The following is an 18,005-nucleotide window of genomic DNA, read 5'->3' on the forward strand; positions in this document are numbered from 1 at the left end:
AGCTCACCATGGATTTCTGGTCATCACTGGTTTAAAACAGATGGTCTCTTAACCTGAACAAACTGGTCTTCAAGTATTCTAGTTGGTTTTAAAAGGCTGGGCTTTGACTGATGTGGGTGGGTGTCGGGGTGAGAGGTTTGTCCCCCTCGGTCCGTACGCCACAGTGCCCTCTCAAAATGCAGTGCCCGGTGAGACCACACCAGTTGCACTGCCCAAAGGATGACCCTGGATTGTCTAATGTTAAAACCATCCTAAACCAGTCAAAGGTAGTGTACCAACGAACTCCCATTACCCTTGTAAAAAAAAAACTGTAATTACCGAAAGGTCTCTTTTTATTCGCTGTTGACAAGTACCTCAGGTCAATTCATATTGTAGTCCGACTATTGTCCAACAAAACTCTCATTTTGTGAGTCTGTTATCTCCTATTAAAGCTCTGACACAGTCAAAACTGAAGCTGACAATGCCTGTCCAAGGTGAAGACACAGCAGAAAGGTCATCATTGTGTCCCCACAGTCCCATAATTGTTCAATTATGGGCCTTTTGGAAACACAAATTTGCTAAAAAATACTATACCTGAAGGGAAGGTCATTTTAAGATTGAATTGTTGTGGACAGGGTTCTTAAAATTTGAATTTATCTCGGGTGACAATATGGTTGCCTTGAAAGGACGCAACTACTATTCATACAGGAAGTGCGTTGAAATGAGTCACAGACACAAATGCACCAAGAAGAAAAAAAAAACAAAAAAAACCCTGCCCATCATTCAAAGCACTAGGAATAATTAAAGTGTCCTTAAGGAACCTGGTAATTAAATTATAGAGGAGATGGTTCACAACTGCATCTCCTGTTAGGGCCAGTGAGCTCAGCATGGAGGGATGGAGTGACAGATGTGTTAAACAGACAGGACATCTCTCAGTGTAATCCCCTGAAGAGAGAGAGAGAGAGAGAGAGAGAGAGAGAGAGAAGAGGGGGTGGGGGAGAGAGTGAGAGTACACAATCAAGCCGGAGCAGAGAGCAGTGATTGAGAGCGAAGAGAGAAAGAGGGACGGGACGGCTGGTGGATTATCAGTGCTAAGAATCATCAGCATATCCCAGGATTCCCAGCGCAATACTTTGGGGGAGTCGTGGCCTAATGGTTAGAGAGTCTGACTCACAATCGAAAGGTTTTGAGTTCGAGTCTTGGGTTGGCAGGAATTGTAGGTGGGGGGAGTGCATGTACTGTTCTCTCTCCACCTTCAATACCACTTGCCCTTGAGCAAGGCACCAAACCCCCAACTGCTCCCCGGCGCCGTAGCATAAATAGCTGCCCATTGCTCCGGGTGTGTGTTCACAGTGTGTGTGTGTGCACTTTGGATGGGTTAAAAGCAGAGCACGAATTCGGAGTATGGGTCACCATACTTGGCTGTAGGTCACGTCACTTTCACTTTCACTGCTGTGTGTGTGTGCACTTTGGATGGGTTAAATGCAGAGCACAAATTCTGAGTATGGGTCACCATACTTGGCTGAATGTCACGTCACTTAATGTCACAAATGGATGATAGTGACAAGGACACCAATGGCCTGTAGCATCTAAGCAGTCATTCAGATCATAACAGTGGTAACTTCCTGTGTAATGGATCATTAATATAGAACATTTTAAATCATAAGCATAGACGCTTCAGAGCAGTGCTATGCCTCATGGCTGGGGCTCTTACATTATGAGACAGTTACATCTGCATCCAGGAGCTCAAAACCTCCAGCCGCACTTTTGCTACTCATTTACACAGAGTGAGCTGACAATACACTACAGCAACAGGCAACATATAGAACATATACACCTACAAGATTTTTAAATAAAAATGAGACCACACGAAAAGTTTTCGATTTGTGTTTTATGTAAATTGTTTGAGAAGAAAAACATTTTAGTTTTTTAAGATTCAAAACACACATTCACAACCTTCAGGTTCTTACTTTCACCAATACAATAAAGCTTTAACACTTCTGGATGAAAAATCTGCCTTATTGTAGAGGCATTACCAAAGGGCATGCGTTAAAATATTTGATCGTATTGCGATTACTTTCTTTTTTTTTACCACAGCTCAGAACGCTCCTGGGACAGTGATTGAGTTTATGAAATGATTCCTGGACCAGTATTGAACAGTAAATATAATGTCAGACCTCTTAAGAATATATTACATCATATTCAGGAATCTTCCACTGCAAATGCCACACACAGACTTGGAAAAGAGCAGCCATTCAAACACTGTACAACTCTGATCAAATTAAAAATCAAGAATTAAAAAAGAAATCTCAAACAAAATACTAAAGTTTTCAAGTATAATAATTTACAGTTTGCAAACAGAAAACAAACAATCTTGAATTAACAAAAAAAAAAAAAAAAAAAGGACATGTTGTGCTGTGTTTACCAAGAGCTAAGGATCATCAAAAAAACTTCTTAGCTGCTGCTTCCTGCTGACTCCTGAAAGGAGAAGAAATCGAATTAAAACACAGTGTATGACAAAATACATATTTTAAAATGGTCTTCATTTTTGTTCTGTTCATACAAAATTTCTATCTTGACTGATATCCGTCTTGCTTTTTCATTATGGGAACAAGATATCTTTTAATTTAAAAGACAATGGGAGAGGTTTCAGTCCTTTAACTACCAAAGCATCCGAGGAAGCCATCACAAGAATCCAAAAACTGAAGCTTAATGAAGCACCCAATCAAAAAGGAACAAAACCCTTTTTCCATTTACATACTTCTTAAAGAGCTTTGCACGAATGCTGCAACATTCAAATTCACTCACTTGTACATAATGTAGCAGAAGAAGAGGAGGGATTGCATGACGATGAAGATCACAAAGTGTGTGGTAGAGAGGCAGGTGGGTAAAGGAGGAAGTTCAGGACACTTCACCTTCTCCGCAGGATTCTAAGGATCGTGACCAAAAAAGGAGTCATTGGCACTTTTTTAAATTAATTAATTAGAACATAGACAATTTAAAACAAGGCAGAAAACACACAGAGAAGTGAAGGGGGAGGGGGGGCTGTTAAATGATAGGGCTGTTCAAAAAAAAAATTGAATGCGATTTTCATGCGCATCTCATCAGTAAAGGCGCTCCTGTAATTAGTAGTATATCTCCAGCACATGCGTTCAGATCAGTTGCTTCTCCAAACTAGCCCAATCACATTTCCAGTGGGTTCCCCGGTAATAATTTCGTCCCGGGGTTAAAATATAAGTTTTTTGGTGGGGTTGCCATAGCCGTAGTTCACGGACAAAATCACTTTCAAAAATCGACAAAGAATCACCTGCGATTTTAAAATCGATTTTGTGTAGATTGTCAGTGAACAGTATATCGTAGATTTGTTTTGAAAACCTGGCAATCCTGACCTGAACGCACATGCTGGAGATATACCAATAATTACAGGAGCGCCTTTACTGACTACTGTAGATGCACATGAAAATCATCTTCGATTTTCTTGCACAGCCCTAGTAAATGACTAGATATTCTATAATGTAATGTAAAATATATTAAGTAATAATACATCATGTTAAAAAATAAAATGAGAAAGGTTAGCTTGGCTACAAGTGAAATAAAACAAGTACAATTTATTTTATATTTGACCTCAGTAAAAGTTTATTTTATTTAAAATAATTTATGGTTTTAGTTTACGATGATAATCCTGAAAGGCATACCAATAAAATGCATCATGTCATCAAAAATGAAAACAAGTTGGTTTGACTATTTGATTATGACTATATGACTATTCGTCAGATAAGCCCATATCAGAAATGCTGGTTTATTTTTAACTTACTAGATTTTTCTGAATTATGTGTTCTATGTTCCTCTTGACGACATGCAAATGCTCCTTGATGTCATTGAAGTGCTGGACTGTCTCATATGATCCTAGTCCGGCTGCGTTACCATGCTGCTGACCCACTGTCAACTGCTTGAAGTCTGACACTGAGTTCCTACAGACCACAACACAACATTACAACAACATTAGTGCAAACCAGAACAAAAACATACATGAGTCAGAGCGCATGTAAAATACTATTACCGTATTTTCCGGACTATAAGTCGCACTTTTTTTCATAGTTTGGCTGGTCCAAGACATGAACCAAGAGAAAACATTACCTTCTACAGCCGCGAGAGGGCGCTCTATGCTGCTCAGCACTCCTGTAGTCTACACTGAAAACATAGAGCGCCCTCTCGTGGCTGTAGACGGTAATTTTTTCTCTTGGTTCTAAATAAATGCGTCTTATAGTCCAGTGCGACTCATATATGTTTTTTTCCTCATCATGACGTATTTTTGGACTGATGCGACTTATACTCAGGTGCAACTTTTAGTCCGAAAAATACGGTAATTATTCGAGAAGAAAAGTTAAAATTTTCAAATTGTGCATGCCAGACGGGTCCAGATGCTGCCTGTTTGCATACAACAGTATGTCATACAAGAGGATCTTATCAAGCAATCGATTCCTCTGAGATGGAGAATCACAAGACTTCATCTATGTTTTAAATGTATAAAACAACGTTACGCTTAGAATATCTGATCGGATTCTTAAGACAAAGCTCATGTTTTTCGGATTTCATGACATTATTTCTATTGTAGACATGACCATGCAAAAATATAATTTCCACTCCCTCCCTACTTATTGGTATGTGATGGTCTCCAAAAATGTTCATGGTTTCATGGGTAATTCAACTTTAGAGAAATAGATTAATATAATATTTTTCAATACAACTTATGGCATACATCTTTTTCCCCAAGGCTCCGATTTTAAAATGGCAAGATATTTTTAGTTTAACAAACCTCTAATCTCAATAAGACTGTAAAACCTAACAAATCAAATATCATCTACACTTGCTGTACAGCTCTGTCTGGTCTAAAGGTTTTGAGCCTTTCTCACACCTCTAATGACATCTTGATAGAACTGCATGTAAACGCTGCTGTCTCCGATTACACTGGCAAATGACTGCTGCGCCCAAGGTCCTCGGCCAACAAAATCTTAATCTTAATATTTCAGTGAATTGTCCCAATCTAATCTTTTAAGCCTCCTCTTAACTCTCACCAAAAGGCCATATATCCTTCAGCCTCATAGAAAAAATGAAATTACCCTGCAGCTCAAGCAGCAATGATTGCTAAATTAATCTTCCTAAAAAACATGGTCCCTTTCCCAAACATATTTCAGATGATTAATAAATACCCATTCAGGCCATGCCACAGCTTTCCTCAGGGGGACACTTTCATTTGGCTAGAAGCAGTATGCTTAAAATGGAATAATATACAAATCTTACACGTATAAATAAAATAATTATCCATTTATAACTGTTATGAGTGTAAGACAAACAATCTAGAAAACACTTCAATGCTGCATTAAAAAGAAAGCACTATGGAAATTAGAGAAACATTTTGTATATCTAATTATTTTATGATGCACACACAAAAAAGTAATGTTAACGTAAATTAAATCTTTTAAAACCTTTTTCTTTTAATAATTCATTTTTTAAATCAAAATAAGGTCAAATTTATGGTCAGCATATTATAAAAGAGCAGCACACAGTTTAACCTTTTAATCAGGAACACATCTCGAAATTTAAGATAATTTATCTGCTTAACTCGCATTTTTTACTGATCACGTATTATCCTGTGCCTGAACCCCATTTCTTTGGATATCATCTTCAGAATTCTAGGATGATTACTAGGATAAAAAAATATGAGGGGATGGACAAAATGAAAGCGTTTGGTAAGTCATAAGCACAGTCTCCTTGGGGAATTACAAAGACAAGAAAGCAATCAGAAGCAGACTGTGTATTTGCTGGTGTATGATGCATGGATATATTTAAAGATTCACATTTAATCCATCAAACAGAGGCCCATAAGGAGCCTAAACAAAATCAAATTTGTTTCTTAAGGGAGAAAAAAAAATAATAAAGACTCTAATCTGCCTTGAGGCAAAAAGTGAACATTTAGTAACCCTCCCAAGTAATCTTTATCCACTTCAAATGAACTATATGCCAGAGGAATTCACTTTTCCCCATCAGATAAGTCATTTTGTTGGGCTAAGACGAGTAAAATGAAATTATGATTAAAAAAAAGAAAAGGTCAAGATCTTAATATGTACATAATCTAACAGATGAACTCAATCAATGGAGCATTTGTTTGTTGCAGACCAAATGCTGTTTAAATACGAGTGCCAATAGGATTAGCCTAAATTAACAATTGACTAAGATTACTGATCTTTTTGACGTCTTTCCACCAATATGGCAACAATGTGGCATTGATTCTGTCCTTTTAATGATGACTGCTGCATTATGTTTAGCTAATAGCAATATTAAAAGTAACAATATTTGCATATGCTCCAAATAGCAAACCTTTATACGCAATATACGTACAAATCATTTAAACGCGTAGATAAGGATAAAGCTTTTGCCGTTGAAGTAAAATTCAGTTTTAATAAAATATAAGATGTAATTAGGTTATTAAAGGTTTCAAACAATGCTCTTCTGCAACTAAACTCTTTATCTAAATGCACAAACAAATCTCTTGCTTAAATCCCTAACAAAGCCATCGGTAAGTGTTGTTCTAAAAACCGGTTTAACAATCAGTATAGTTTGGATACATCCGAGTTGTTGTAAAAACAGTCTATTGTGGGCTAATCCTCTCCTTGCACAGTTAAAAGAGTTTTAAATGCTGTATTTTGGGGTCTAATCCCAAAGCCTTATTATTCGATTTAGTTTTTGGGCTTTAATCCTTGTTTCGTCTACACCTCACTTCAAAAACACCTGGAGCAAAACAAACAACCGTCCGCTAACAAAACAAAAAAACAATGCTGACATTACAGAGGCCAAAACTGAATAACAAACAAATGTATTTAATCTGGATTAAACAATGAACATCTTTAGATCTTTATGTAAAGACACAACAAACAGGATGTTTACAGACAAAACCTAATCTGTTGCATTGTTCAGCCTTTTGTAAAAGGCATGTAATGCGCTAAGGCCTGTAAGTAGTTGACTCACTCAGAGATTGTTTTTGACTTAACACTTAATTGGCTAGGAATTTTCAGAGGTATATCATATTAATTTTTATTAGTTAGTTTCAATTTAAATAAATGTGTTGAGGCTGGGCATTTATAATACATTTTACTGATAACTAATGCCACTATAATGCATGTTTGTTTTGTATTTATCCATTTAAGTTCTGTTCGAAATACTGTTAAATGTAAAGGATTTGTTGTGGAGTGAAGGAAAATAAAATATACTTTTAATGTCTGTAAAGGTTTCGTTTTATATACTGGTATTTTATATTATTTCTGAATGTAATAATAAAATGCGACTTACATATTTACTGATGCAACTTCTATGCTTTTCTTCTCTCAGCAATGCAATTTAGAGTTAAAATCATATGTGACTTATTTTTCGTAAAATATGGTAATATAACAGTTTTTTTTGACAGGAGCACAATATTTTCCTTAGGCACTTACCTTACTTCATTAAGGTTCCTCAAAACCTCTTGTTGTGTATTGATAATGGTGTCCATTTCATGATTGGGAGCCTAAATAAAGCATGCAAACTATTAGTTAGACTCAAGGACAGTTTAGATCATAAATTAAATAAATCACTTGTGAGTATTAAAAGCAATTATATAATTTTGGCGCTTCGCAAACTGATAAAGCAACAGGTTTTAAAAGATGTCAGACTAGATCTAAAAACATGGATCTGAGATGACATGTCACAGCATTCAGTATGAAAATCTGGTCAACATTAAATGAAATTAATGCATTTAGCGGATGCTTTTATCCAAAGCGACTTACAGTGCATTCAGGCTAACATTTTTTAGATTAGCATTTAATGTTTTAATACACATACATTTAACAGTTTGCCATATTTCAAACGCATTTGTCAAGTCTTACCTGTCCTGACTGTGCTTGTGACGAACGTTTGGAGATCTCCTCTGTGATGACTGACACATAACGGCGTTGTTCGTCCAGAATCATGGCCAGCTGTCTGTTCAGTTGCTTGATTTCCAGGTGTATTTGATTCTGCCCCTCAAACACCTGACGGATTTCCCGGTCGTTAACACTTTCAAACATGTCCTCAACTGCCAGAAGAGAAACACTGAACAGATGTTTTTCTACAAATATGGGTTTTCATTTTTAAGCAACCCAGTAAGTAAAAAAAAAAGAATCATAGTCGAAACAGAATCTGTTGTTTAAATAAAAAATATATATATATATAAATTTGCCGCTAAAATTTCCTTGGATGGATAATAAACAAACTAAATATAAAATATTTTATAAATAAATAAAGTTGTGACTCGTCCAATCAGATCTAAGATTAGAACAGGGTTTATAAAAAGTGCACTGGTTTTTATTAGTAATAACATTTCATCATTCTATTTCTGTGTTTTTATGTCAGTGTCTCATGTCTTTTGACAATGAACATCATGAAAACCTAAAGCTGAGTGGTCAAACCAGAATGAGAGCAACTCACTGGGCTGCCCCTGGACATCAGGGTGCTCTTTCTGAAACTCCTCTTTCCTTTTGTCCAGCTCTTGTTGGAAATTCTCAAATTCCTCCTGGTACTTGTCCTTCTCCTCTTTGGGAATCTCTTTTTCTGGGGGAGGCTTTATAGAAAGACACAAAACACACATTCAAACCCACTCACACACATAGACACACTTACGCATCCTCCAATTATAATGAACAAGAGGAATGAAGTAAGAGGTAGACACTTCTGAAACAAGTATGGCCGATCCTTTTTTAATCATAATCATGTGTGGGGAGGAAAATGTGTACCAGATTCTGCCCAGGCTCGGTAAGTCTGAACAGCAAAAACGACAGAACGTCATGGTCATCTGTCGAAAAAGAAATTGGTTAGCCATATTTTTAAAGCTGCAGTGTGCAATTTCAGTACCACCAGCTTTCTTTCTTCCCCTATGAAAATTCTGTCATTTACTCACCCTCAAGTTGTTCCAAACCTGTATGAGTTTCTCTCTTCTGTTGAGCACAAAAGAAGATTTTTTTGGTGGTATTATCAATAACAATGTTGGTAACTAAACAGCTGACGGTAGCCATTGACTTTCATAGTATGGGAAAAAATACTATGGACGTTATTGGCTACCAGTTTGGTTCCCAACATTCTACAAATTATCTTGTGTGTTCTTGAGGGTGAGTAAAGGATAATAGAACCTTCATTTTAGGTAGAACTATGTCTTTAATGGTTCAAAGCCAACTATTTTCTCGTTAGCTGATCCAGCCGAAGCATAACAAAGAAAATCTCTGCATTTGGTTACTTTTAAAACATACCTGCAAGTCCTCCAGTGGCCGCAGAGATGCCAAAATAGCCATTCTCGGGAATGATCATGTTTTCTACTTTGGTGCAGAACTCATAATCATCTTTATCAGGAGTGAACCCGTTATTGATGAAAACCTGAAACCATCGAGATTATTCTGATGTTATATTATATTCCGGTTTTAATTTGAACTTGTCTTAAAATCTCAAAGATGAATTTAGGTAAGGTAATGAACAGTGGCTCTATTGGTTTGACATACAATGCAAAATTTACAGAAAGAAAAACCTTACAGTAGTAATTATTTGGTAATAATAATGACCAAATAAAGTCAAATTATAGTCAGTTCTTCAGAATGAATGTATGTTGATTCTTATTACTGGTTTATGGTGATATAAACTTGACCTACCGATAAAGTTTTCTTGTAGTAGGTGATTTTGGCACGTACAGGGTAAGGTTTGTTTCTGAAGTCTCTAAGACATGTACCCAGAGACTGGGTTGTGCCATCACTAGAGGAAAAATATGGTTTATCATATATGTAAACACAAAGACAACACCAACAACAACAGCTTCCTTTCCCATGTCAATTAGAAAAAACTAAATTAGTTTCTATTAAAATTTACTTAAATGAAATGAATCAAAAAAAACATATCAAGAATATGAAGGGCTATGGGTATTTTTCTGTGTTTGCGCACAGTCTAGTACATATGCTGCTGACAGCTCTCCCCCGCTGGGACACGACACGAATCTAATTTAATCTGAGTGCAGTAACAGTGAAAGCATTAAGACAGACAGAGGATTAGACTCTCTCATAAATCATCATATTTCCTAATCTCTGTTCAAATTTAAAAATAAGAGCACCGATGTCAGCAAGGAGGATAGGTTTACTTACTTTTGATGGTCATAAATAAGTTTCCCATTGTTACCCACCACCAGGACAGCAGGGTTGTTTTTCTACAATAGCAAGGTCACAGAGAAGAGAGACATAATCCTTATTTAGTACAGAGGAGGCACAAAACAAATCCACTGAGGAACTTTGCTGTTTGCTCCTGAGGCCAACGCAAAACACATAATCATAATCCTTTGATAAATATATATTTAGCTTTACCTTAAGTTGTTTTGACTGAAAAATGCACATCGTTCAAAAACAAACATTATTGGGTAAATTTTTCGGATACAATCAAGTGTTAAAAAACAAATTTTTCAATGAACTAAAAATTACAAATTCTAGGGCTGAAAAATGATTAAAAACAATCATGCAGATGAATACATTTTTACAAGTATGATATCTTTAAAATGTTATATCATGGAGTCAGATCAGAAAAAAAATGTAATATAAAAATACCCTTTAAAAGTAACTATATTGCCCTTTATAATTTTTTTTAATTAGTTTTATTTAGCAAAAATGCAACTTGAGCTACTTGAGCGCAACTTATTAGTTTTGAATAACATTCGATACAGCTATAATCGTAAACTGATTTAGAATTGTATTATTTTCATACATTTAAATAAACAAATCTAAAATGAAATTATAATAATGAAAACGCATTTGTTTAAAAACTATACTTGTGTCCAATCACCTTTCCATCATTATCAAAAGAGTCAAAGAATATTCCCACGCCATTCCACTGATCAGCAGCCCCGTACACAGGACCCTCCAGACCTTGACTGGCCGTGAACCATATGGCCTACAGAAACACACACACACACACACACACACATAGACACTTTCTTCAGTGAGCATGGATAATTTGGTAAGTGGTGCTTGAGCTCAGTGTGGTCTGCTCCACCGGACTGTGGGACAATTCAAAGAAAGCACATGTTAGTTGTACAACACTACATTTAATTGCTCATTCTACACTGCAAATGCCGAACAGTGTACGTGAATTTATCAAGGCTGACCTATGGATGCTTTTCCTGAGAAAATGGTTTATTCTGTGCAAAAAGAAATGCCTGTGGTGAGATGAAATATTTAAAACCTAATGACTTTTAACAATTAAAAAAACAAACATATTTTGTGCAAGTTAATTCTGTATAGCACCCAGTAACGCAGCCATACAAAATAAGCTCATGATGAATCATAATGAACTTGAAATGCAAACCTACAATTTAATGGTTTGTGAAAAGAAATAATAGTAACATTTAACTAAATGCGACTGTTGTTTGCTCATGCAAAACTGCTGGCACACTGCTAGGGTGTTCCGGGTGGTTGCCCGGTCATGACTATGCAGGTGTTCTGAGTAGCTGTTAGCTTATTTCCATGCTGTTAGGAAAACGTTTCCACCATCAAGTCTCTATGATTTTCTGATTTCTAGACATGACTTCACAGGAAGTAGACACACTGCCCTTCTGCTTGACTGTTTCACAGCTTCTGTTTTACATATGCTGTTTCATATACGTGTCCTTTACACGTCAGTTAAAGGTTTTGCACTTGTGACATGTACAAGTTTTAAATATCATGTTTATTAGCAAAATGCAGAGATTCAAAGAATCCTGAAAAAAAAAAAAGGTTTCCGAAAAAATCTGTTCTCAACAGAATATGAAATGTTTCTTGAGCAGCAAATGAACTTATAAGAATGATTTCTGAAAGATCATGGTCTGAAAATTCAGCTTTGTATCACAGTGATAAATATCATTTTAAATTATATTTTTTATTTTGTAATTTTAGTGCTTTAACTTCAATTAAATACAAATGAGAAATCTTGCCTTGGCAGCTACCTAAAATAATTAATAATAATTAATTAATTAATAAAATTAATATTTTATTATTTATTAAAATATTTTTTTTTTCATTAAATGTTTATTTTTAATTTTATTTAAATTAACAAACATGTTTTAACAGTTTTAGTTAAGGGTTTAGGTTGGTGATGTCATGAAATGCTCATGAATATTAATTAGTTCATGGTCATATCCAACTGAGGTGCTAAATAGAATGTTTTACATTTTTAATATAATAAAGAATTATAGAATTAAAATGGAATGAAATTCAGAGAAAATTACTGTAATTACAGTAAGTGTAATTTTTTTCTTAGTATTTACTTAGTATTAATAATTTTAGTGATCAGAACGATACCTTATTGAATAAAGATAATTATCTTATAATAGAAGACAGTTATTAAGTTACAATAATATTTTACAATAACAAGATTTAACTGTAGTGTAAAAAAAATCTGAACTGTGTTAAAGTGTCAACATGACCCTCCACTGTCATCAACAATTTATGTCTGTGCTTCTATATGTTTACAAGTGCCTATAGCCACAAATGTACAAATGAGTCTCACATATACAAAAAATATTTATTAGAATAATATTAATAATAATATTTTTACCAATCCATCTGCTCCCATTCGTCCTCGTCCGGACACACGGAATGTCACTTCAGCTTCCCAGTGTTCAAAACCTACAGGGTTTTTTGTCCATACCGAACCCTTCTGGCTTCGCAGAGAGGGGGTGATTCGGATCTGATCTGAACCAGGAATGGCATCTGGAGAGAAGATGGAAATGGGAAAATGCATGAATAGAAAATTATCTAATATTTATTATTTAATAATAATAATATTAAGAATATACTGATCATTGAGCAGCATGATCTGATGTAAACAAGTTTTGCCAAATTTTTTTTTTTTTAATTATTAAAGGGTTGTTTCTCAAAACCAGGTAGCTGAGGTAAGAAAGTTGGTTTCTGAGCATGTGTCAGTTACCAAAATTATCAGTATATCTGATATATATCTTACATTATAAAACGGATAGTTCCGGTCCTTGATTCTGATTGGTTGAGCTCATAGACTGTATAAAACCCGAGCGGCAACCTCCCGCTCTCTCTCCTGAAGCCAACAAGGAAGTGACTTAAACTGTAATTCGTCGACTGGCCACTAGAGGCTGGCTTCATGAGGCAGTCAGTCCCATAGACTCCCCATGTTAAAATGCCCAACTTTACAGCAGCAAAACAAAACAAAAAAAGTTTACAGCTTGGTTCAAAAAAAAAAATATTTTGATCTATATAGTAAATTGAGTGACAGGTGGATTCAGTAGTCTACGGGTGACATCACAGACTGTATAAAAACAAGGACATAGCATCCGTTACGTCACCAATAGGTTTCCGAAGACTGTTTTTGAATCCAAAAGTGGGCGGAGCCGGCTGCCGCTTGGCAGCGCGTCACCAAACGTCACTCTTGGATACCAAAAATGGGCAAAAAGGCAGGAGCTGGTTGCCGAAACCACACCCACCTAGCACGACAGCGGTGACAGCAGCAGCAATCCACCTGCCACTCATGTGGCCGAGCCATTAATTATGCATAACTTAATATAATATAATTTAAATGGATGAGTTATAAAATAAATAAATAAATCTACCCCCCCCACAGTCGCCATGAATATATAGCTATATAGACCAAATTTTTTTTCAATGGGATTGACTCCATTTTTAAGTCAGCCTCTAGCGACCAGTCAATGAATTACGGTTTAAGTCACTTCCTTGTTGGCTTCATAAGAGAGAGCGGGAGGTTGCCGCTTGGTTGAGCCACATTTGAAGCTGTTGTAAATTACACTATAAACATACTTGTTTACTTCTGTGTGTTGCTTTGCAACCACTTTGTTAGAACCACAACTGAGGAAGTACATAGCAAGTACATGTTTTGTGAAAATACAGTTTTTATTTATATCATTACACTTTATTTGCCATTTTATTTGGTGGAACCTTACTACACATATGAAATAACAGTTTTATAAAAGCAAAAAGCTGCGTGAAGCCATGGTTCAAAGTAAATTAATAACAGCTAAGGGGGTTTTAGGTTTCTAACAACACCCCTTAAGTGTTATAAATTCAATGTAAACCACGGCGTCTTGGGGCTTATTGCTTTATTAGAGAATACAGAAAATAATTACGTTATATAATTTTATCATCACACACCCATGTAATATCTGGCAAAATACCAGGTTTATGAGCACATTCTTCCCTGACAGCATACTTCTCTGTTTAGATAAATCAATTTAAACAGAACAACAGGACATAAATCACAACATTAAATCTATTGACTAAGTAAACGGTAGATTTTTTGCTCCTTCAGGCTAATATGTGCAGTGTATTTGAGAGATTTGGGAAGTGTTGCAAAACAGAACTTTGCTCTCGGCACATGCTGAGACAGATTTGTTTAACCCTTTAGGAAAACTAGTGCCATGTCAGCTGTGAAACTGCATGCATATGTTTACTAATAATTTAATTAGGCATAAAAGATGATTATGTGAATCTGAAGACCAATCAAAAATGACACTTTTTATTAAGTAGAAAGTAAAAAGTAGATGTTTTCTCAACACACCATAAAAACACAGCTGGCAGTGCACCAGACATATCAGAACCGAGTGTGCGCATAGTTTACTTTAAGATATGTTACAAAATATCATAATTTGCATTATTACAAAACAAAAACATGCAAAAGCAATGCAATCTGTTATTCATTCATTCATTCAATAATAATTGCACCACTAGTTCGTTTTATTTTAATGCAACTTCACATAAATTTAATGGGGAATTTAAACTACAAGTATGTACATGGACTAAACATACTGACAGATAACAGTTATACAGATGGATGGATAAACTTACTTCCAGTATGAATCCAGAATGGGATTCTTCCATCACTCTGTGTCAGATGTGGTCCTTTGAAACTATATTTATACTCAAAGCGCCGGTGCGGGGAATCCTCGGCAGCATTGTCGGCGAAAGCGTGTGGAAATATTAAAGATATTAGTAATAAATAGCCATAAGCTGCCAGGCACTTGGCTATGGACACCGCCATGTTTGAGTCAGAGTGCTGACGTAGCACAGTGAGGGGCGGGACGACTGGAAACTCAGAAGGGCCAACAGGGCGCTCTTTCATTGGCTAAAGCGCTTGATTGACAGGCGGGGAATTAAAACGAGAACCGCTTTGAGTCTCGTTTTCATGTACTGATGTACAAGACGTGTAATAGCATACTAGTAAGTTACTAAAGTAACCCCAACATTTCTTTTGGCGTTGTGTTAAAGTGGTGTTAAATATTCTTGACGCAGCAAGATTAAATTTATATGAGCTTTTCTTCAGACTGTTTAGACTGGCTAATACAGTACATATTTTTGATTTAGCAAATAGCACACACACAAGAATATATAATCCATGCTAAATATATTATATTATAAAATACATTAAAATATATATTAGATTGTGCATTATAAATATAAATAAAAATAGAATATGTATATGTATACACACATACAGTATATATGCACACAAATAGTATATACAGATACATAATTATGAACATATAATTATAAATATATTTATCACAACACATACACAATACATACATACACATTTACATACACAAACACACAAATATAAACGAATATATATATATATACATACACACACACACACACACACACACACACACACACACACACAGTGGGGAAAATAAGTATTTAGTCAGCCACCAATTTAAAGTCAGCCACATTTAAAAAGATGAGAGGCATGTCATTTTCATCATAGGCACACTTCAACTATGAGAGACAAAATGTAAAAAGAAAATCCAGAAAATCACATTGTAGGATTTTTAATGAATTTATTCGCAAATTATGGTGGAAAATAAGTATTTGGTCACTTACAAACAAGCAAGATTTCTGGCTCTCCCAGACCTCTAACAAGTTCTTTAAGAGGCTCCTCTGTTCTCCACTTGTTATCAGTATAAAAGACACCTGTCCACAACCTCAAACAGTCACACTCCAAACTCCACTATGGCTGAGACCAAAGAGCTGTCAAAGGACACCAGAAACAAAATTGTAGACCTGCACCAGGCTGGGAAGACTGAATCTGCAAGCAGCTTGGTGTGAAGAAATCAACTGTGGGAGCAATTATTAGGAAATGGAAGACATACAAGACCAATGATAATCTCCCTCGATCTGTGGCTCCACACAAGATCTCACCCCGTGGGGTCAAAATGACCACAAGAACGGTGAGCAAAAATCTCAGAACCACACAGGGGGACCTAGTGAATGACCCGCAGAGTGCTGCGACCAAAGGTTACCATCAGTAACACACTCAAATCCTGCAGTCCCAGACGTGTCCCCCTGCTTAAGCCAGTACATGTCTGAAGTCTGCTAGAGAGCATCTGGATGATCCAGAAGAGGATTGGGACAATGTCATATGGTCAGATGAAACCAAAATATAACTTTTTGGTGTTTGGAGGAGAAAGAATGCTGAGTTGCATCCAAAGAACACCGTACCTACTGTGAAGCATGAGGGTGGAAACATCATGCTTTGGGGCTGTTTTTCTGCAAAGGGACCTGGACGATTGATCCGTGTAAAGGAAAGAATGAATGGGGCCATGTATCGTGAGATTTTGAGTGGAAACCTCCTTCCATCAGTAAGGGCCGTGAAGATGAAACATAGCTTGGTCTTTCAGCATGACAATGATCCCAAACACAAGGCCTGGGTAACGAAGAAGGTCCTGGAGTGGCCTAGCAGTTCTCCAGATCTCAACCCCATAGAAAATCTTTGGAGGGAGTTGAAAGTCTATGTTGCCCAAAAACATCACTGAGAGGAGATCTGCATGGAGGGAATGGGCCAAAATACCAGCAACAGTTAGTGAAAACCTTGTGAAAATGTTTGACCTTTGTCATCGCCAGCAAAGGGTATATAACAAAGTATTCAGATAAACTCTCGTTATTGACCAAATACTTTTTTCCACCTTAATTTGCAAATATATGAATTAAAAATCCATGTGATTTTCTGGATTTTTTTTTTTTTTTTTTACATTTTGTCCCTCATAGTTGAATGTACCTATGATGAATATTACAGGCCTCTCATCTTTTTAAATGGTAGAGCTTGCACAATTGGTGGCTGACTAAATACTTATTTTCCCAACTATATATATAGTACAGACCAAAAGTTTGGACACACCTTCTCATTCAGAGTTTTCTTTATTTTGATGACTATGAAAATTGTAGAGTCACACTGAAGGCATCAAGGGCTATTTGACCAAGAAGGAGAGTGATGGGGTGCTGCGCCAGATGACCTGGCCTCCACAGTCACCGGACCTGAACCTAATCGAGATGGTTTAGGGGTGAGCTGGACCGCAGACTGAAGGGCCAACAAGTGCTAAGCATCTCTCGGGGAACTCCTTCAAGATTGTTGGAAGACCATTTCAGGTGGAGCTCATCAAGAGAATACCAAGAGTGTGCAAAGCAGTAATCAAAGCAAAAGGTGGCTACTTTGAAGAACCTGCAATATGACATATTTTCAGTTGTTTCACACTCTTTTGTTATGTATATAATTCCATATATAATTCCACATGTGTTTATTCATAGTTTTGATGCCTTCAGTGTGAATCTACAATTTTCATAGTCATGAAAATAAAGAAAACTCTTTGAATGAGAAGCTGTGTCCAAACTTTTGGTCTGTACTGTATAGATAGATAGATAGATAGATAGATAGATTTGTGTGTGTAAATATGTACATCTTTATTTAGTGTTACGTATATATGGTTTTCATAGTCAAAGGTTTTTTTCATGTTTTTTTTCAATAATATATTGGTACAGCTGTCATGCACAATTTACACATTCACAGGTCTGTACAGTATACTATATCAAAGCATTCAACAGGAACAGGAAGCTATGTGCTATAATGCTTCGGATAAGAAAACACACAGGACACACACCTTGAGTGACAGAACAAGAGAGTCTCAGCACGTCCTCTTA

At 36.2% G+C, this 18,005-nt stretch overlaps 1 protein-coding gene across 1 annotated transcript; it reads right to left on the reverse strand.

Annotated features, from left to right (window-relative positions):
- Positions 1 to 1,854: 1,854 nt before the first annotated feature.
- On the reverse strand, positions 1,855 to 15,104 carry LOC113063944 (protein ERGIC-53-like). The gene is made up of 13 exons (XM_026234415.1): positions 14,880 to 15,104; positions 12,607 to 12,761; positions 10,858 to 10,965; positions 10,170 to 10,231; positions 9,687 to 9,786; positions 9,294 to 9,417; positions 8,784 to 8,842; positions 8,479 to 8,611; positions 7,899 to 8,086; positions 7,470 to 7,540; positions 3,794 to 3,950; positions 2,788 to 2,909; positions 1,855 to 2,457 (listed from the first exon to the last, which is right to left on the reverse strand). Exons 1-13 carry the CDS (start codon positions 15,070 to 15,072, stop codon positions 2,421 to 2,423), a joined length of 1,509 nt encoding a protein of 502 aa, XP_026090200.1. The 5' UTR covers positions 15,073 to 15,104; the 3' UTR covers positions 1,855 to 2,420.
- Positions 15,105 to 18,005: the final 2,901 nt, after the last annotated feature.

Source organism: Carassius auratus, chromosome 46, assembly GCF_003368295.1.
Source record: "Carassius auratus strain Wakin chromosome 46, ASM336829v1, whole genome shotgun sequence".
NCBI classification, from domain to species: Eukaryota; Metazoa; Chordata; class Actinopteri; order Cypriniformes; family Cyprinidae; genus Carassius; species Carassius auratus.

Coding starts and splice junctions, on each gene's coding strand:
- LOC113063944 (XM_026234415.1), bottom strand. CDS start 15,072: ATGGCGGTGTCCATAGCCAAGTGCCTGGCAGCTTATGGCTATTTATTA. Junction 7,541..7,898: donor CACAAGCACAGTCAGGACAG/GTAAGACTTGAC, acceptor TGCTTTATTTAG/GCTCCCAATCATGAAATGGA. Junction 3,951..7,469: donor AGGAACCTTAATGAAGTAAG/GTAAGTGCCTAA, acceptor TGTGGTCTGTAG/GAACTCAGTGTCAGACTTCA.